At 41.0% G+C, this 20,509-nt stretch overlaps 1 protein-coding gene across 3 annotated transcripts in view; it reads left to right on the forward strand.

Annotated features, from left to right (window-relative positions):
* TNIP3 (TNFAIP3 interacting protein 3) overlaps window positions 1-19,851 on the forward strand; it is a 55,169-nt gene extending 35,318 nt beyond the window's left edge. For all 3 annotated transcript variants that reach the window (XM_030272009.4, XM_072928789.1, XM_030272012.4), the window contains 9 exons: window positions 1,032-1,121; window positions 1,688-1,753; window positions 2,638-2,769; window positions 4,864-4,992; window positions 7,195-7,311; window positions 9,672-9,797; window positions 11,245-11,406; window positions 13,920-13,980; window positions 19,026-19,851. In XM_030272009.4, coding sequence (XP_030127869.4) covers window positions 1,032-1,121; window positions 1,688-1,753; window positions 2,638-2,769; window positions 4,864-4,992; window positions 7,195-7,311; window positions 9,672-9,797; window positions 11,245-11,406; window positions 13,920-13,980; window positions 19,026-19,057 — 915 coding nt within the window. In that variant the 3' untranslated portion in view covers window positions 19,058-19,851. The remainder of the gene's footprint in view (window positions 1-1,031; window positions 1,122-1,687; window positions 1,754-2,637; window positions 2,770-4,863; window positions 4,993-7,194; window positions 7,312-9,671; window positions 9,798-11,244; window positions 11,407-13,919; window positions 13,981-19,025) is intronic.
* Window positions 19,852-20,509: the final 658 nt, after the last annotated feature.

The raw sequence follows: 20,509 nt of genomic DNA on the forward strand, positions 1-20,509 counted from the left end.
ACAACTGTGAGCTACAAGAAGAGGGATTAAATGTTTTCTGGCATGGAAGCCAAGGGCTTCACATCAGAGTTCAGCAGGACTGGCCATGGGGCAAATATGTGGTTAGGATTTTTGCCTTTGAAAAGACACAGTGACACTGTCTTTTGATCTTCATTGGTATTCAGCATTAAATTCTCTATCTACAGAAAATTTATTCCAGACCTCAGAAGTGCTCACACCATTATTCTTGTTTTTCATATATTGGTTGAAAATTTAGGGAGGGAAACAAAAATTGCTGAGCGTGTATCTGACCAGAGTATGTTCTATTTTTATGAGGCCGTCTCTTTTTTTCCAGTACAGTTCTCTCTCTTTCTTGCTAATAGATCGCAGGTTTCTTTCCATGACAATCCATATAAACTTCTTGGAAATTATGATATAGAACACTGCCATTATAAAAATGAGGGTCTAGCTGCTGCTGTCCTGCATGGGTGAAACTCCACACTTGAAAAACATGGAACAATTTCAGACTGATCTTCTAAATTTCTCCAAATGACCTATTTGTTTTCTGTATTGCTTGTTTTGAGCCCATTGTGCTAAAGTTTATCACCATGGGCCTGCAAGCACTTATCAGGGGCAATCCTACAAATTATTCTAGTTCTTATAAATGAGGGGAATTACTCACACCCACTCCAAGTCATGCTCAACTTTTGTGGCTTGTACTACTTGTTTGTATTGTCATCTGCAAGATAATTAAAAACCTCTTTTGTGTTCCGTGTCTCAGATGGTACAAGTAGATACAATTTTGGTTATTTCAGTGGCTAGTTGCATAATGCTTCAATTAAAACACAGCCTGAGTGGGTTTAAAACAGGTGTACTCCAGAATCAGCTGCCAGCAGGTGTGAAGATATTTAGATACAAATTTGGTGTAAGAAAAAGTTTGTTTCAGTTTCATTTTGTGCACCTGTCAGGGTGGATGGGAGCTTTACAAGAGACTCTTAAAGAGTACAGACCAGAACCAGAAGGGTTAATTTTTGAACATTGCTTTTCTCCAGTCAAGGCACACATTACTGAGCAAAAAGAAGCCTTCGTCATCTAATTCTCTGGAGCAACAGATCCTCACACTGGAAAGACAGAGACAAGAGGTAATCCTAAATATACCCTTAACCACATGATGACTGATTGTACATGTCTATGAATCTGAAAGAGCAGGGGTTTGTTTAGTACCAAGGGCAAATTTTATTAATGATGACTATTGCTAAAGGCCAAGGAACAACAAGCAGGGTTTGCACTCAGTACTATCCCAGTCAGTAGAAGTCTTCCATTCATTTTTTTGAAGTCAAAGACCTTCTAATTGGAAATATGGTCATGGAACTTGTAGCAAACTAGCAGGAAAGTCCCTGGCCATTTAGGAGTTGCAGCTTTGGATTTGTGCAGTGTTGCAAATGATCCACCTGTAGCTTGTTGTGTATTTGCATGTTTCCTGAGTGCTGCTTCCTGAATGTTCATGTGCTTTAACCGAAATACCAAAGCACTGGCAGATGCAAGGCTTGCCAAACCTTCAACTTGCCTCTTCTGAAATAAATGAACTGGCCAGATGAGGAGGAGGTTGGGAACACTCACTGACAGAGGATTAGAATGCCAGTCTGTTTTTGATTTACTGAAAATGTTGAAATAAGTGTTATTTACTGTACCTTCCTGGTAATTACAGCTTTTGGAAGTGAACAAGCAATGGGATCATCAATTTAGAAGTATGAAACAGCTTTATGAAAAGCAGGTAACAATGCTGACAAACTTCTGTTGCAATATGTGTGCCACCTGCTGACAGTTAAGTCTGTGTTTAAATACCAGCCAGCCATAGCCATGGTAAATATCTTACTTTGTCTTGATCTCATAAATTGAAAAAAAGGTCATCATACAAAAGTGAAGCCAATGTGTGTCAGTCTTCAGTAGGACAAACTAACCAGAGAAGGAGAGTGTCCCTAAAATAGTAGGGTCAGTGTGGACATGACAGCAGAGATCTTCATGCCCTCTGCACTGTAGTAAAAATTGCACAGAACTGAGTGCACAATTAACTGATAATCAGCCTGGTGTGCCCAGCCCCTGATCCACATCATCATGCATATGCTGGTTCTTGTCCCATCTCTTGTGAAGTCTTGGTAAATTCTCCATGGAAGTGGTCCTCTGAAAGCAGAGACTCTCAAAATGAGTTGTAAAGATATATTTTGATTTCTGTTATTTTTCCATCCAAGATCCAGTTGACATAGCTTTTATTCCTTGCTTTTTGCTTATGGTGTCATTGCTGCAGACATTATCACCAGCTGCCTAGTGAAGTTCAGTGCTTACAATTTTGTCTGGTATTCCAGAACCCAAGTTGGTTCATTGACTGACACTCTTCATCTACTGTTTCCTGCTATGAACAGGAAGTTTATAGAATGAATTCATGTGCTTATCAGGAAATTTTTTTCTATAATAATTTCCAGAAATCTTTGCCAAGATCTGAAAAATTCCTTTTCTTTTACCCCCAAAGAGAAGAGGAATCCAAATGACTCTTCCTCATTTAATCTGGAACTGTTTTATGGCTCTGGCTCAACACCATGAAGGTGCTGTGCCTTTCAGAATCCCCAACGAGCCCAGCATGGTCTGTCACTTGCTTTTCAGCTGACAGAGATGAAGGCAAGGCTGGACGTGTCGGAGATGAGAGTGAGCGAGCTGGAGCAGGAGAGGCACCAGCAGCATCCAGAGGAGGAGAGGTGGCGAGTGCTGGGCAGAGAGAGGCCGTTGCAGGAAAAGGTAGGAGGGTGCCCTGTGGCACCTCTTTTGTGCTCTGTGGTGAGCTCTCTCTTGCCTTTCATCTTTCTCCCCTTGTGTGAGGCAGAGCGTGGGTTGTGCACAGCCCAGGGGTGAAGTTGTGGCTCCTCAATATCCTACCCAAGGCTGCTGAGCTGCCTCATCACAGAACTGTGTATAGAGAAAGAGTCATTTCCATATGACTGGCAGACAGCACAACATTAGTGTGTGTGTGGGGGGGAGTAAAGAGCAGGTTGATTTCTACACTGCACAGATTTCCCTCCTCACAGTTCAGTTCAGGGTGAAGTTCTTTGTGAAGGGAAATGCTGCAGGTATTTCAAATGGCAAAGGAACAGCAGTGCAGATGTTACACAAAGTGCTTGGCAAAAAATACTCAAGGAATGAATGCAGCTCCAGGTTTTGGTATTGACAGTACAGACTCTTGTACATGTGCAGCTATCTCAGCTCCCAGCAAATATTAGTGACACTGTCAGTGCATTTATCAGGGCTGCAAGTGTCTGTGCTGATCAGCTGCTCCAGAGTGGTGTTCACCTCACCCTCAGAGTGGTTGGGCTGCTTTTTCAGGACTCCTTGGGACCTGGCTCTTGTCATGGGCTTCTGAACCTAAATTTAGATCCCTGAGCTGGATCCCCACCTCAGTAAAACCACCAGCCTGAATGATGGGCACCTACACAAAACTTTGTTCTCCAATTTAGAAATGCCTCAGCGTGGCTCTTCCTGTTCTCATTCTGTTTCATGGTATCATGTACTTCATGACCTCTAGTGAGAGTTTCTAGATGGTGATGATGGCTGAAGTTGGGCTTCTTTATTCACGTGGTAACCTGAAAAAAGTGGCAATTGCATCACTCCAGGCTCAGATAAGATGTGAGTTAGCTGCTGCAAGAAAAGAAATACAACCCTCTTAGCTTACACCTACATAAGCAGAACATTCATCTTACTTTATTATCAATTAGTCCTAGCTAAGCACATATTGATTCCAAATCCATAGAGCAATTTACATGTTTTAAGACAAACTATGTTATGTACTTGCTGAATCACTGCCTATATTTGCTCTGAGTGTTGATTCTATGTGAGACAGCCTATATTTCTGTTCATGTTACTGCCTTTTAATGTAGGATACCTGGGAAAATAACTACCATTTTATAAAAATAAGGATGAGTAGTATGCCCTCTCAAATTTTTTTACTACATACATGAATAATGAACTAAATGACGGTATAATCCAAAACTTTTTTGTGAGGTCAGGTTTACCAGCATGGAACTTTGGTCTTAAATCTGCAATTTCTTTAAAGTTACACACTCAGCAAATAAGTGCTTGTCAGCTTGAGCAAGCTGCTGGATGAGTTCCTATACTTATTGCAGAGATACCCTGCTAATCTTGCCTGGTAATTGGAGAAAATGAAATGTCCCAGCTGACTGAGAACACAACAGATTTAAGCTTCCTCATGTATAAGTAAGTTACTCAGGGGTATTTTTCACTGGCTTAGTTAGCACATGGTGATGAAATTCTGATGAGCCCAAACTGCAACTGGCTGCACAGAGATGAGCCTTTTACACAGGAAAAAAAACCCACTCCTGTGTTGTGCTGTGCCTGTGATTGATGGATCACACCTTTTTATTCACATAAAGTAGAAAATATTTGAAGTACTTTTTTTTCCCTCTTTTTGTCTTCAGTGTTGTATGGCACTGGGAATGGCTGGGACTCCACCAGCATTAGCCCTGGTCTTTTTCTCTGAGTACATAAGAGAAATACAGGTCTGGGGTAACAGTGAGTGTGATTTTGAACTGCTTGGTCTGCCAGCATTCCCATGCCTTCATGCAAACTGCAGAGAGCAGGCATTTAGTCTGGTATGTTGTCTCTGTCTCATCATATGGTGAGTGGTCAAAACAATTTCTACAGACTTTATCATATCTGTGTGTACTAATGATCTGCCTTCCTGCTGCCTCCCCTCCCAACTGTGTTTGGGACAACAGAAATGCAGCACATCTGTCAGACAGAAGATTATTTGGAAAATTGTTCTTGAAAAATGTTTCCATCTGCTTTTCTGCAGCATCTCTCTGTATTTTTGCACCCCAGAAAGATGCAGAGGTCCTTAGTGAAGCTCTCCATGAAATGAAGGAAGAGAACAGGCTCCTGAAGCAGAAGAACGCTTCAATGAGCAGGAGGAAGGAATACTATGAGAGTGAAATAAGCCGTCTCAACAAGGTAGGAACAGGAGTGAGCTACTGATTCCTCTAATTCTGGGATCTCTGTTGTCAGTGACCTAACAGATACCATCTTTTCAATTCTGGGTGAACAACCTGGTGGCAAACACATGATCACCATTTGGAAGCTGGGGAAATGAGTGAGAACTCACTTCAGCTCAGACCTGTGCATGCAGGGTCCAAATCCTTGGCAGGTAGCGTTGCAAGGAGAAAAATCCAGAGAGTATTTGGCTTCTCCTATTAAACCTCTCTACATATCATGTCTAAGCCCTTTCTACATCCTCTCTCCTCAGAGCAAAGGGGAAATGGTACAAAGATGCTTTTGTGTGCACCTAATAAAAGACTGTGGTTGAAAAGAAAGGTCACACAGCTTAAAAACTCATTTAACATGCATTTTGTGTTTGAGAATTATGGCTTCTCTTCAGAAGACATGGTCCTGTCCTATTGCTTATATCCATACACACACATATTCATACCTATATAATGTGTTTATATGTCTCACTGAGGAAATTGCCATGAAATAGCTACATGGATTTTTTTTTTTTTAACTGAGGGAAAGTAATAAATACAATTTTGTTTAATCAAATAATCACATAAAGCAGTGGGTGTTTTCTAACAATTTTGTATTTCATGGTGAACCACAAACACTTCCTGAGGAAATGCATTGCAGTAACCATTGCTGTGTAGCTTTAATAAGTGCTTTAATAAGCTAAAGGGCCATAATGTGCAAAAGTCAAGCCAAAAACATAATGCCATAAGAAAAAATCTGACAGAATCCATGATCTCTAGCTCTTCTTGAAATGCATTGACAGGACTTGCTCAAAGCTCCCGTCTAACTTTAGTTCAAGGCCTTGTTTGTTAAACAACCTATTGAAATGTTTTATTTTGCTGTCTGATTATGTGACTGTAATAAGACAGATGGGGTATATAGACCATTCTTTTAAATGAAGCATCAATTTCATAGACACTTTCCCAACAGTAATTTACTGATTTTCTGTGCATTTGTGTTCTTCAGATCTCATGTCACGAATACACATGAGACAGGAAGGGACCCTCTGTGCCCTTTTAACTTTAGTCCCCTGCTATTTCAGGTTCAGCCACTCGAAGTTATTACAAATTCTCTGAAATCAAACAAATTTATCTTCTTATGTGAATGGATAAAGCAGGGTCTCACAGTATTGTGTCCAAATGCAGTTTAAAAACTATATGCACCTTACCATTAACTTTTTGAAGATTGGTTTTCTGGATTTTTCCCTTTTTTCCCTGCTCCATAATGCTAACTTGTAGCACCTTCTCAAAAAGGTATTGAAAGGGGATTCAGTAGGGCAGAAGAAGGGTTAATCAGCAATCAAGGTGTCTGTATTTTCACCCTCCCAGTTTTAGGTCCAACCTTCTGAATGTATTGGCATGGAACACAAACTTTGCCACTATTATAACCAGTTTCACTTCTGGACAATTCTTAGGGACAGCACCTCATCAGTTAAGAAGCTTTCCTTTTCCATGCTTCCATGGAAAGTGCTTGGTTTTAGTAGAGCCTTGGATAATTAATACCAATTCTTGTATTACTTTGGATACTGGTTCTCCTGCTGGGCCCCTTCTTCCCTGTTTGCCTCTTCCCCCTCCCAAAGTCTTCCATCCTTCCTGCATGAGTGTGAGCAGCAAGGGAGAGCTGAGGATTATCAGCATGAATTCAACTCCTAAAAGGGATGAAGTCAGGGATTTGTATCTTAGGTGAGAGAATGAAAAGTACTGAATGGTATTTGTGCTAGAGTAAAGAAAAGAATATATCATTATAATTTGTGGCTATAGACAGAGAGATGTAGGAGTGATTTAATTATTCCAGTCCAAGGGGGAGCTGTGTAGTACTGTAAAAATAAAGTCTGTGAAGAACTGTGGCAGAATTTCACAGTAAAACAGGTAAGAGTGGTGCCAGTGTTGTGTGTATTCATAACTCCCTCTAGTGACAAACTATGGAGACTACATAACTTCCTCTCAAACAGGAGGGTTTACTTTGTTCCATGTGAAGGAATCCCTACTTTTCGTGCAAAAAAACGTTTCAGTCAGACTTTGCTGTAGTAAAGTTGGTTTATATGCAGTGTATATAATTGAAGCAACTACAAGTGAGGGGGAAATTTTAAAGGATATTTTTTTCTTTTTCATGTAGTGAATCTCTGTTTAGAAATTTTGCTGTTTGATGTTGCAGGCCCTTCTGGACACATTGAAAAAGCAGCCCCCACCTGCTGTTGGGACTCCTCCAGGGAAGGGTGACAGGAGCAGCATTGAGGAGATGAGAACCCAACTTGAAGTTCTTAAACAGCAGGTAAGAACAGCTCAAGTGAGCTGTTCTTTCACACAGCATAATTTTGCCTTCTCTCCCAGGGATTGTGCTTGGTAGAGTTGCTGTGTAGAGCTTCTGAAAGGAAGAGCCAGTTTAGCCACAGCTCCTTGGAATGATGTTTCCCCAGATGCTGTCATCACAGCAGAGTCCACAAAGTGAAACTGGCTCCTGGCAAAGGACTGGAGCAAGGACTTGTGGAGGATTCAAAGCAGCAGAATGGCTCTCCTGACTCCTGGAGGTGTCCCGCCAGCTCTCTGTTAGGGGCAGAATGTCATCCAGAGGGAATGCTAAATTTCATTAATTACTGGCTGTGTTTTCTGATCCTTTTACCTTAGAAGTCATCAGTGTAGTCAATTATCCAAAGATCCTAGTCTTGGAAAACTAGAGCATTGGCACTGCAGTTTTTCTAAGTGTGAGGCAGACCATTTACATTCATAGCCTGCATCCCAAGGACTATGGATTTGTATTTATTTATTTTTTAATCTTTGTTCTGAGCAACTCAAATGCTTTGTGCACTGTCTTTCTCTCCATATGAAAGAATCTGTTTAAAAACAATATAGTTTTCTGATAATTTTAACACTTCAGGTCTGTTGTCCTGGATAGTGTCAGGGTTAACATTATTGACACACAAATGGATGTGATCAGAATGGGAATTTTATTCAATGGGAATAAAATACTTGTTTCTGTCACGTTTGACAGCAGAGCCAGATTTTGCTCTCTAATGTAATGCTTGCCACATGCTGGTGAACAAAATCCTGCACTTGATTGTACAGTAATGAGTTATTTCATTCTACACAATAAAATAGAGTAAACCTTTTTTTTTTTCCAAAATTCTCATGGGGTATCCATTTTATGAATGTGTTTTTCTAGTTGTATAAATCAGTACAGTGAGTCCAGACTTCCTTCTACATGAAATGGAGCAGAAGGCTCTAACTGGACAGAGGAGGGACTCTTGGGACAAAGAGTGACATGACAGAGTCCCATGGGAGCTTGGTTGTCATCAGCCCATCCCTGGTCATGGCAGTGGAGATGAAGGCATTCATTCCTTGGGAGGTGTCCCCTCTTTCTCAGGGCAGCAGGATAAATGGCAAATCTGTGCCAAAGAGGTTCCCTTGCAGCTCCAGCAGATTGTACAGCTCCAGCAGTGGGAGGGAGGTGGGACAGCAGAGAAGGAATTGGGAGAGAAGAAAGGAGGAAATACTGAGGAGAGAAGTGTGTAGATGGACAAGGGATGCAGGGATTTCTGCAAGTGACAGCTTAGTCTGCTTTGGAGGGTCAGGAAAAGAATTTATAGAGCCCTGTGCTCATCTTTTTCTTCCCCTGAGGTATTAACATTTTTTTACTCCTTCTGTGAATTCATAGCACTGCTTCCAGCAAAAAGAGAACTAGATCTGTCCAATGGACAGGGCTTGAGCCACAGCAAGCAAGTTTTTTGGGAAGAGACTGTCAGCAGGCTTTAGTGAGCAACCAAGGGGACATGAAAGGGCTTCTCAAAGTTCTGGTGGCAGTCCCCATTCAAGCATGCCTTTACTGTTATTTGTCAGTAGAAGTGCCACCAGCCTCCAGCTTCTCACCAGGTGGATGCCTGCCCATTAGCTGAAGAATTAAGGCAGTCATCTTAACACCAAATAATTTATAGATTTGTGTTTTGTTTCCAAATCTGTGTGCTCGCTGCCTGTGCCTGGGGTGGTCAGATATTTTTTAATGGGATGAAGCTCTGTGATTCCTGACCACATAAAAAAGAACTAAGCCACTGCATCCTTCAGCATTTGCAAGGCAGCTTATTTTCTAGGAACAGGGTCAAACATCTGTAATTCCACTGGGAATTGTGTACATTCCATTCCATTTGGAATGGTGTACATTATTCTCCCCTCTGCCTCTACCCTGGGCTGTGGAGGTTCTTCTCTAACTCCTTGCACCTGAGATACACAGGAGGGAGTTAAAAGTGCCCATAACTGAAGAGAAAACTGGAAAAATGTTGGTAAAATATTTGTCCTCCTACTGGTAATCCCTTAAAAAGATGGGTACTAGTATTTGCTATCTCTTTTATAATATTTGAAACTGATTTTTGCTTTTTGATGTGCAAGGTTGTACAAAAACTGGCACTGGGGACTGGTTTTCAATGTTCAATTTCAGTTGCAATTGATGAGTGCCACTGGAGAATGGCCATTAATTGTCACTTGGTATCAGTCACAAAAAAAGACAAGGGAAACTTTTTTTGGAGGACTGTACAGAGCAAGGATCCCCTTGGAATTCATCATTCTGCTTGGGCAGAATTTAAAAAGCAACCAAACCACAAAGTGAGTCTGCTGAAGTTCACACACCGTTCATGATGATTGCAGGTCCAAATATATGAGGAAGACTTCAGGAAGGAGAGATCTGACCGAGAGAGGCTTAATGAGGAGAAAGAAGCACTGCAGAAAATTAATGAGAGATTACAATCTCAACTGAGTAAACTCAGCTCTCAGGTATGAGTCAAAAGAAAGCTCCCATTGCCAGCACATGTGTATTTTATTTTTTTTTTCTCACTTTCCACACAACTCAAGGCTTTCTGGCTTCCATTAATTGACATTGGATTTTATATGAGGTCACCACCTGGGATGAAATCATGCTGAAGTAATGCAGTTAAGAAGATGAGGAACGATTAGAGAAGACTTCCAAAATAAGTAGATGAAGGGAGTATTTATTGCAAAAACTTTTCAAACATATCTGAAAATGGAGGAGGGGGAGGGTGGACACGACCAAAAACAAATCCAGAGGACTTTGATTGTTTCACTGGCACTTGATATAAGAGTTGTAAGATCAAACCAACTTTTGAAATAAAGAGCTTCTGTAGTTAATCCTGACCTCTGCAATTGAATTAGAGTGATGGTAATATCACTGAGGAAAAAAATGGTCTGCATACAAATTAGCTGAGCAGCCTCTGCAATAATTTTTTCTTGCAACATCCTTTTTATCTCTTCAAAGTAGTGTCAGTAGGAAGCCATAGTAAAATCATGGCATGCAAAACTCTGAGCTTTCTCAATCCCCATTTAAGAATGACGAAATTCCGAGGTTTCCTGTCTTGACAAAATTGTGCAATACTTTAAAAGAACGGCTGATTACCAAAATGCTCTGTGGTGATTTATTGTCCTCCCCAGCATTGTTGTGACACAGAAACTTCAGGATTGTCTTATTCTCAACTAAGCTATGCATCAGAGGTGGTGGGGTCCTGCTGAAGTGTCAGAGGCCGGGTACTGCCCGTGCCCCTCACTCTGGCCGGTTTCAGTGATGTTGTGCTTGACTGTCCCTGCAGTGCACCAGCAGTTCACACTGGAGATCTTCCTGTTTGTCTCTTCCTGCCTCAGGATTTGATTAAACAGAGCTTGTAGAGGATTTTAAAGATGAGAGCAAGCATATAAAATATTTATTAGCTTGTTTTCTTAAGTCAAATTATTTAGTTGTGACTCACAGAGTCACAGAATATCAATCATCTTTTGCCCCTCCTGACTCTAACCTTAGGCAAATTGCTGTTGACTCTACTGGAATGCAGAGGGCCTAAGAAAAGGCAGACCCAAATCTGAGGCCAACAACTTTGGTCCTATACCAAAATTATTTACATATCTTGTCATGCAAGTGACTGTCCATGTAGTTCTCCTTCAAACTATTGAAAGTGACTGTGTGTAATGAAAATACAGAATAGTTTTTGAATATAAAAGACACAGTGATGTGCTTGTCGTATCTTGGGACCAATATTTTCCTCACATAAAAGGTGTCAAGACTGTGGTGTGGCACAAGTCAGCTGTCTTAAATAATTTTTTTAATGATAAGTAGTATGAAGGGGCTAAACAATCAGCATTGCAAACCACTTGTACCTGACCTGTTGGTTGTATTCCACTGCTAATGTATTTCTTCTTGTTCTTATTTTCTTGACAGACAAAAGACCTCTCACTACAGCCTGAGAGGCCCAGTTACCCAGCTCCACTCTTCCTCTCTCCATGTGTCAGTTATGGGGGTTGTGGAATGGTTCTTCACTGTCCGGATCCTCGGGCACATCCAGTGCGTCACAGGGCACAGAAGCAGCAGCAGCAGCGCTCGGTAAGGCTCCCACCATCACCTGTGTGACAGGGACACTGATTTTCTCAAAGCATGGTGACCACAAGTGCTATCACCCTGCCATCCTCAGCAGCAGGATCTGTGCTTTCCTAGTGTGTTGTTTAATCCAGATCAAGATTGAATTCACTTTGGCAAATACTCTTTGTCTGTAACAGCACTAAGAAGAAAAACAGGGTTCTTTTATGTTTGTTTGTTCATTTAAAAAATATAGTTGTTTGATCTGAGTCTTGCTGATTTCTTAGATTAATTTATTCCCATGGCACACATTCAGAGCCCTTTCTAGCTGTATAATTACCCCACTTCAGAAGTAAGGATCTGCTCTGAGCCTTCAACATAAGATAATAAAAACCAAATCAGCAGAACTGGAAGTTGTATCTGAGTGTGGCTAACACAATGGGAAATGTGCCTTTTTTCCTGGAACACCACAGGGTCCTGTCTTCCTCAGCATGAAGAAGAATAACTTTGCACTGGAGCAGGTTCTGTGAGTGGGAGCTATTTATTCCAAGGAAAATACTGCTTCAAAGAACATTTTTTATGTGCTTTGGGTTATCTAAGTGGGCTGGCTTGTTCCAATCTACTGAGAATGCATTTATACATGGTGGATGTCATTTTAAATACACAATATCTGATTCTGGCTATAAAGCTGTCACATATGGAAAGATGCTCATTATTTGAGAAATTATAGCTGAATTTTTGCAAAATGCATGTAACGCTTTCAGGCTGTAGAAGTCCAATGGAAAAGCTGTGATCAGACAAGTTATTTCTGTGCTTCAGGGGTGTGCTTATCTGCCTATTTATCAGAGTTGGAAGTATTGCAGAATGTTTTTCCCTGCAATTTGGACAGTGGCCCAGATTATTTTGGCTCTTCTCCCTGAACTTTCATCATCTGGGTTTCTAATTCTGTGAGGGATCACTGGGTTTACAACTTTGTCATTCCTGCCAGAGCACCGGTGTCAGTCTGACTGGTTGCTTTGTAACTCCCAGTTTCATTCTGACCCTTTTTTTTCAATTCTTTGCCTGTGTGAGTTGCTGCTCTGAGCTTTGGGTACCTCCCTGAGCAATTTGTTAGCAATGAAGAAAGGTGTTAGAATTTAATGGGTGTCCTGATACGTAATCCTGCATGTTTAGGCTGTGCTTTTGCTTTTTCGTTCTTTTTCTGTTCTTGCACTTTTTCTTTCCTTTTTACACTTCAGTAGAAACATTTTGGTTAGTCTGAAGTGAAGTACACATCTTGTTCTTGAAATTCATTCAAGTTTGCGGGGTATAGGTACATAAAAAGAGAAGAATTGATCAGAGAACATAAAATTCACCAGAAACTCAAAAGAGCAATGCAAATGAGTGTAATTTGAGCCATTGGTGAAAAACAACCTGTGCTAAAAGCTTTGTATCAAAGTCTGTGCCTGTTTGCACACAGGCACGGAATTAGTCAATAATTCCTGTGACTGGTACAATTTAAGTTAAAATAAAATGGCTCCTTTTTTCCCTGACAGTGTATGAGAGTGATTGCTGCTGTACAGGCATGAGTGACAGCAAAACAAAAAAGTTAAATGTTTTCTCTATCTACACCTTCATCCTGCCATCTTAATTCAGGCAAAACTTCTGTAGGAGTCTATGAAATTTGTTCCCTGTAAATTGAAATCTGCAAGATTTCCCTTGGGGCTACTCAATGATTTTGTCAGAGTAATTTCTGCAAAACAAGAAACATTTTTCCAGTGTAACTAATTTGAAGCAGCAATTACCTAGATTTTGACAAGCTTGCATGGACTACTTATTCCAGACAGCCTAACACAGCTTCAGCTTAAATGACTGGTCCCAAAGTTGTTTTCTCTAGTGGTAATTTGCTACTCATTTACCACAGTGGGTGGTATAAACTATAAGGCACTATTTCTTCCAAGATTTCCCTGGACAAAACTGTGTCTGCATGGACATAACCTTCCCAGTACTTCCTCTTGTGAGAAAGATGTGAATTTCCCCTCTCCCACAATGTTTTCAGGAAGTTACTTGATAATAGCTAATGCTATAGTAACAGCAGAGCTACCCTGTGAGCAAAGGGATGAAGAGAGAGAGCTTCATTCCATGTTTAATTCCTGTCACACTGGAGCATTTTACAGATGCATTCAAACTGGAGCAGCTCCTGTCAGGTGGGCCAGGTTTCTCTGGGGTTCTTTGGTACAGGGAGATGCCTGCTGTATCTTCTGCTGCACTTTATTCCTTAGCCCTTTTCAAGTCTGGTTTGGTTCTCTTTATGTGTCACTGTGATTTGTGGCATCTAGAAAGGTTTACACCAATTTTTCTAATGCCATAGGAAAGGAAGCAAGCTGGAAGACTGGGACTGGTAGAAACAAACCTAAATATATGATTTTGTTTTAAACTGCTTTTTTATGGCTAATGAGAGGCTTCACAGCACAATTATGTTTTTATCATGTCACTGCTCTTTTGTTTGAAGTGCCTGTAAAGTCCATATTGCTGCAATAATGTTTTATTCTTCTGTGCAGCCAGACTATCAGTGGTATGTTCCTGACCAGCTTCCGCCAGATGTGCAGCACAAGGCAAATGGTAAGACAACAGCTGGACAGAGCATGTATTAAATGTACTTTTTTTTTTCAAATGGAGGCCTTTGAGGGATGTAGAGTAAACTTTGCTGTCTATCTGTTGAGTGCTTGTGTGACAGCTTTGCCTTGGAGAGTCAAGGTTGGTGTGTGTGCACCACAGGTGAGGTTTCTGATGCAATACCCTCTGTGTTATAGCTTTGTTGAAATTCATAAAGTGTCTCTATTACACATTATAGGATCACACATTTGCCTCATTAAACACCTAGTAATAGTCCTAAAGAAAAGATACTCTCAGAATTCTCCTTGGAGCTTCTGTTGCTCCAGCGAAGACCAAATTTAATGATGTGCCAAAACAGGGGGCCAGCATGGGACAGGTTTAGGAGTCCTTGGTAACAAAATGCAGGCTTTAGGATGTTGTTTTACCTTAAAGACAAAATGTCCATTGCTGTTCCTGGTCTGTTCTGGTAGTTCAGGAGGTCTGGAAATAGAGCCATGCAAGTGAACTGAGTTAAATATTTGTCAAAGGGTCAGCACAAACTATTTTTTTGGAAATAAAGAGGAATAATTAGTATTTGTGTCTGGATTTGAAGTAATTCCTGGGTGTTTTGAAGTACTTGTTTTAGACCACTCAAAAGATGGACACCAGAAGTGATCTGTTCTGGGTGGGAATCTGCCATCCCATGGTGCCAGTGGGTACCATGTGGGGTGGCAGGGACTGCTGAGTCCAGAAGCTGCTGTGTGACATCTGGAAGAAGAAGATGGCTACAGAGGAACTCTTCCATTATTTGCTGTCATCCACATTTGCCCAGAAGAGAGGGTAGAGTGGGAATGTAGTTCACCAAAATGGCTGATGGGCATCCCATAATTACACAGCAGCTCTTTGGAGAGTTCTGATGTGGTCACAGGGAAAGTAGTGCTGTGCCTGCACAAGAGAACAGGAGATTAATTTTGCCATTCCTCCCACTCAAACTCCAAGTGATTTACTGCACCAGAGGATACAGGGAGGATGTTTATAACAGGGAATGAAGCCAGTCCTGCCACCAACTGCAGCTGTGGTCCAGGGCAGTGCACTTGGGGGATCTGAAGAAAGAGTCTTCTGCTTGACTATGTGACTTGACTTCTCACTCTCTGAGAAAAACTTCTTGAAAATGTGTGCTCTGTCTTTCTATTACTGTTGCTTGCCCAGAACATCCAAACATCTCCTTCTCAACGGGATAGAGATTAGGATACTTGGAGACTTTTCCCTTCCCTTTCTGCTCCAGTCCCTTTAAAGAGGATTTCTGAGTAGTCCCATTATAGTGCAGTGTAGGATGTCTGCTTTAACACCTTCTGGGCTCTTATTTTCTTTATCCTGGCTGCTAAAACAGATGATTTTGATCATTTATCCATTGATCACACAGAGGTCAAACTTCCACTCTCAAAATATTGAGTCACCAGCCTGGCTTTATGTATTATATATAGTTGTCTATATTAAATCTTCCTCTAAGTATTTTGGGAAAGGTTTCCAATATAGAAGCTCCAAGAATATGTGATGAGGAAGAGTTCTTGATGTGCCCATTTCTTTGCTCCATTTTGTACAAGTGCTAATTACACTGGTGGGTCTAAATGAGCCAGTATGTGCAGCAGCATTCCTGATTCTCAGTTCTCATCCTTCATTTTCTCAGTAGATTATAAATGGACCAATAAATCTTCTCTCTGCTGAACTAGGTCTTCCTTATAGGAAACAAATCAGCAGTGAGGCAACTTTTGGGCATGAAATAGTTTCCTTTAGGAATGATATTTCAGTAGATTGGTGTTTCTAGGGAAAATCTTTAAATTTCCCTTAACAAAATTTCCTTTGATGCTGGGCATTTTTTAAAGTAATAATTATGAAACACAGATCACAGCTTGTAACTTCAGAGCTTAACACAAGTGAAATGAGTTGAGAAATTGATATTTTTGATAATACTCCATTTTAAAAGCCTGGTTTAGAGATATCTGAAATCTGTGAGAGTCCCATAATGTGATTGCTTAAAGGTGTATGTCACTAAGCAGGACTTAGTAATTTTTTCTGTAGTTTTGTATAGAGGCAGCTTCATTGTGTTTTTCTCGTTCTCTTGTGAGGAAGGAAACTGTTTGCACTCAGTTACTTTGGCATTTGACTTGGATTCTGCAGGGGTGCTTCTGTAACCAGCTGTAATCTCATGTTTTCTGCTTCTCCTGTAACCACATCTGTACTTTCCTTCTGACTGGCACCACTCTCCTTAGCTGCTCCCATGGTAAAAGGAGGCTGTCTCAAAAGACTGCTACCCTTGTTAAACCCAGTTTGTCTTTCGATTAAGTTTAAGCAACATTTTTTGCCAGCATCTAAAAAATTAGGATTATCTCTGAAGATTTTTTTAAATAAAAAAATTAATTTAAATTAAATTAAAAGCCCCAACCCTTTGCCACATAAATTTGATGAACACTATTTGATGCTCTTTTCTAAAGTTTACTCTCCAGACTGTTATTTTCCCCAGAGATGTGTTTGGGTAGTTGGCAGAGGATCACTTATGCAATGTTATGTCCAGCACTGAGCTCTCGTGGTTGTGTGATGGCTTGAATTTGGCACTTTTGGATTTGAGCCCTTTCTAATAAACTGGGAATAAATTCATCAGAAAACAGGAAAGCATGAGGGGAATGGGATGGGCAAAATGAGAAGAAATAAAAGCCCTAACCTTCAAAAAGCTACTTAGAACCTCAGATTACTCATAGCAGAGTTCAGCTTGTCTTCCAAAAAACCAAAGGTTTTTCCTTTAAGGTCCCAGTAAAGAAGGAGAAGCGAAGTGGAAATGTAGGTGATACAAGACAGAGATTAAGGAAAATGAGGAGATATTTCCTTACTGCACTGGCAATATATTTCCAAGAGAATAACTCTTCTTTTCCATCTTTGGACTGATCCCTCCCCAGGTACCTTGCTGTGCAGGATGTCTTAGTCCTAAAATGTGCTCAAATTCTCCCAGCCTTGTCTCGTTGGACCAGCAGTGCTGCCTTAGGAGGAACTTTAACTCCTAAGTCTCTCTGGGCTCTGTTGCACTCCTGATGTCAGATTCTGACCTTTTTTTTCTTGGTCATGTTGTTCTGTTGGGTTTTTGCTAATGATGTGGGTTTGTTGGTTGGTGGGGTTTTTTTTGGTTGGGTTTTTTTTTTAATTTTTAAGGAGCAAGGCAGAAAGATTTCCAGCAAATGTACTTAATGTCATTTTATTTGGCAAGCAGTGTTGACTTCCTTCCTTATCCAACTGTGCAAAATTGAAAAGACAGTTGTAAAAAAAGAGTTTGATCTTGGAGATTTTCCCTGGACCCGGATATTTAATGCAAAATTCTCTGGAAAAAAGGTTTATTGCTCAAAAGCCTATTCAGAGAAAAAATCTTTTTGCGTGCTGCAACTGCTGGCATGTCTTGCCTTTTTCACTTGCACAATTAATCCTACTGCATTTCTTTCCTTGGCAGAAAGATTCCCAGTAGATGCATTTAAGCACCCCAGTTACCCCTTCAGAACATCAGATACAACCAATGGATTTCTCCAGCCTGAACTGGATGCTTTAGTGTTGGATCCAGTGATGCCAGAGATGGGGAGATGCCCAAATGGAGCCTTTTGCTTCCCTCTCCAGGGGTAGCTCTGGAGGCTTGTGGCAGCAGCTGGTCACCTCCTCATCTTGGCAGGCTCAGGGAAAGCCAAGCTCAACCTGCATAGCCCTGAGGGTGCCCAGATGAGCACATGGATGTGCCCGCTTACTTCCATTATAATCTCATCTCCTCTTCCTTTCCACACTCTGCTGCTTCCCAGATTTTTGCCCTCGAGGCACCTAATTTGTTGCTAATGTTGTTATAATTACAGCTAATTGGAAGAAGAGGAGGGAGAAGTGTGGGGTTTGCCACTGGAAATAATGACATCTGTAGGGAGAGGGGGGAAAATATGAAAAACTGAAAAAAATGGATTTGTGGAGGTCTTCAGTAAAAACCAGACAGAAAAAAAAAGTCAATTAATTGACAACTTAATTTTCCTGGAAAAAATCCCAAACCCCTAACATTTTTGGTATTAGCATGTCCTCAGTGCATACATTACATGAGAAATTATCAGTGCTTCCAAGTAGTCAAGACAGATTTAATTAGCAGCTTGCCATCCCCACTGGGAATGAAAATGTGATTATTTTTGTCATTTTTACTGATTCAGCTTGATTTCTGCTACTGCAAAAAGGCCATTAGCACACTTCTGATTCCTAACTCCAGAATATGTGAAGTTAAAGTGCTTTTAAAAGTCAGCTTGAGCTGAAGATCACAGAACGTGTTGTAGTTCTTCAGAGTACAGGCAGAAAAGTCTCTTGGGAAGAGGAACAGGATATGTGATTTAAACAGCTGCAGGGTTTGATCATTTTATTTCTATGAGCAAACAGATTAGGATTCATCATTTCTAATGTTTTCTCTTTAAGTGAAATACTGACTGCACTTGTGCTTGTGATACTAGAGATGTGTTAGAGCATTTCCAAAACCTTCTGAAGCTTCAGGAGGCATGTGTTGCACCAGCAATAGCGTATTTCCTTTCTTCAGTTTTGTTTTATTTTCCTAGCTTGAGTGACTTACTTTCAAACACATTTTTGGACCACAAACACCTGCTTAGTCATGGGTATTAATTATTCCCTCTGTCAGATTTAGCTGCTCTCTTGGGTGCACCTAATGCCAGTGTACACCTCTGAGCACTGCTGAATGTCAGCTGATCTTTTTAGAAGTCTGGAAAGATTTTACAAGGGGGTTTTAAGCCATTAGACCCTACTGTTTGTTCTGTGTCAACCATCAGGATTAGAGAAAGGTTGAGACAGAGACTCCTGGAGCACTCTCTGATATCCCCACTCTCTTTTGCTTCTTCACTCCTACTGCCACTTGTATTGGTTTGATTACAACCTTGTAATGAAGTGCAGTGCTGGCTTTGGGGGGTGTGTGTGTGAAAGTGTTACAAAATGGAGGAAAATTACTCCTAAGTGAGTTGTATTTCTCAATATCACAATAATTCCCGTTGATTTTGCTGTTGCAGATTCTTCCCTGGAGAAGGGAGCCCATCACTGACAGCCTCCGGCCTGGAGAAGTGTAAACCGAAGGCTGCAAGGGAGTCTTGCAACTTCATTATTCTGTTTTCTTCTGGGGTTTTTTGCTCCTAGCTCCTTATCTCTTCAGTGCATGTGATTTATGCCTGGTAAAATCCCTGTGAGGACAATAGAAAAGCAGCTCATACAGGCTGGTGATCCTCAGGATCCAGTTAAACTCTGCTGGGAAGCGTTACTGCCCTTTGTTCTGAAGATGCTGTTTGTGCTGCCTTGTGTGAATCTCTTTAAAAGCCTGATGAGAAGAGATGCAGTTCTTGCTGAGGATTCAGACTGTCACATCTGGTTTGAATTCAAGAGCTTGCAAGCCCAATAGTGGTGTGATATTTTTGTTGTTGTTGTTTTCATTTGGGAATGATGAGGGTTTTTATTTGAGTCCAGGGAATGATTTGTTGATTGATCACCTTGAATTCTGTCCCCTCCTTGGTTGGTAAAAGGGAAATCTGCTTCATTGTTTTAACTCCTTTGTGTAATTGTGATCAGGGTAACACCCATGCCAGGCCAGGTAAAAGGTGCCCACTTACTTTTTTCAGTCAGGTCAGATCTCCTTTTATTTTGGCTCTCGATTGACATGTAAAACATAATCACAGGGGGGGGTTTCTGTATGTACTTATTTGTATTGCATGAATTTTAGCAGAAATATTGAATGGGTTTCACTTCATAGTGAATGTGGTTTTATATTTCCAAATTAGTCTTGTAATGAATCTGAACATCATCATGTAAACTCTAACCAAGAATAAAACCTGTATTTCATGTGGATTTAAGTTCTGACACAGTTTTTTGAGTTGTGCAAAGGCAGAGTCATCGGCTACAGGACAACCTGAATGTGTAATTTCTGCTTATGGAACAGGTATTTCCATTCCTTTCAATATTCAAAGGCCTGTGCATAGAAATAATAACCTTACAGTATTAAACATGTGCAGCATTTGATTCTGGGCTCAATGGGAATGTCCATGGGAAAGGATTCTTCTGCTTTTACATTGTAGAGGGATGCTGCTTCTGCCAACAGGGATGAAAGAGCTGACATTCCTGACTTATACTACCGACTCAGGAAGAGCAGGAGCAAAGCACTGAGCGAGGCAGCATCCAGAGAGAAGTTGGTTTTGGGTGAACTATTGAAAATTAGAGTTTGACTGCAACCTTAGCTCCACAATAGACTCCTGAGTCTCTGCTAGAGAGAGGGGAGTTTTTATCTCTGCATGAATTTGGGACTGGCTTGCAGACTCTGCAGCAGCAGATAATGTAACCAGCAGACAATATAACCGCGCTCCTCCTGATTAGCGATTTGGCTAATAAGGGTGAGATCATGGAAAATGCTAATGCGCTGCCTTCGGAAAATCCAATTAGAATGTAACCTCATTCAATGGGAGCTCCCAGCAGGTGACCAGCGCTGCGGGCAGAGCACCCCGCGCTCAAA

The sequence above is a fragment of the Taeniopygia guttata genome, chromosome 4 (assembly GCF_048771995.1).
Source record: "Taeniopygia guttata chromosome 4, bTaeGut7.mat, whole genome shotgun sequence".
NCBI lineage: Eukaryota > Metazoa > Chordata > Aves > Passeriformes > Estrildidae > Taeniopygia > Taeniopygia guttata.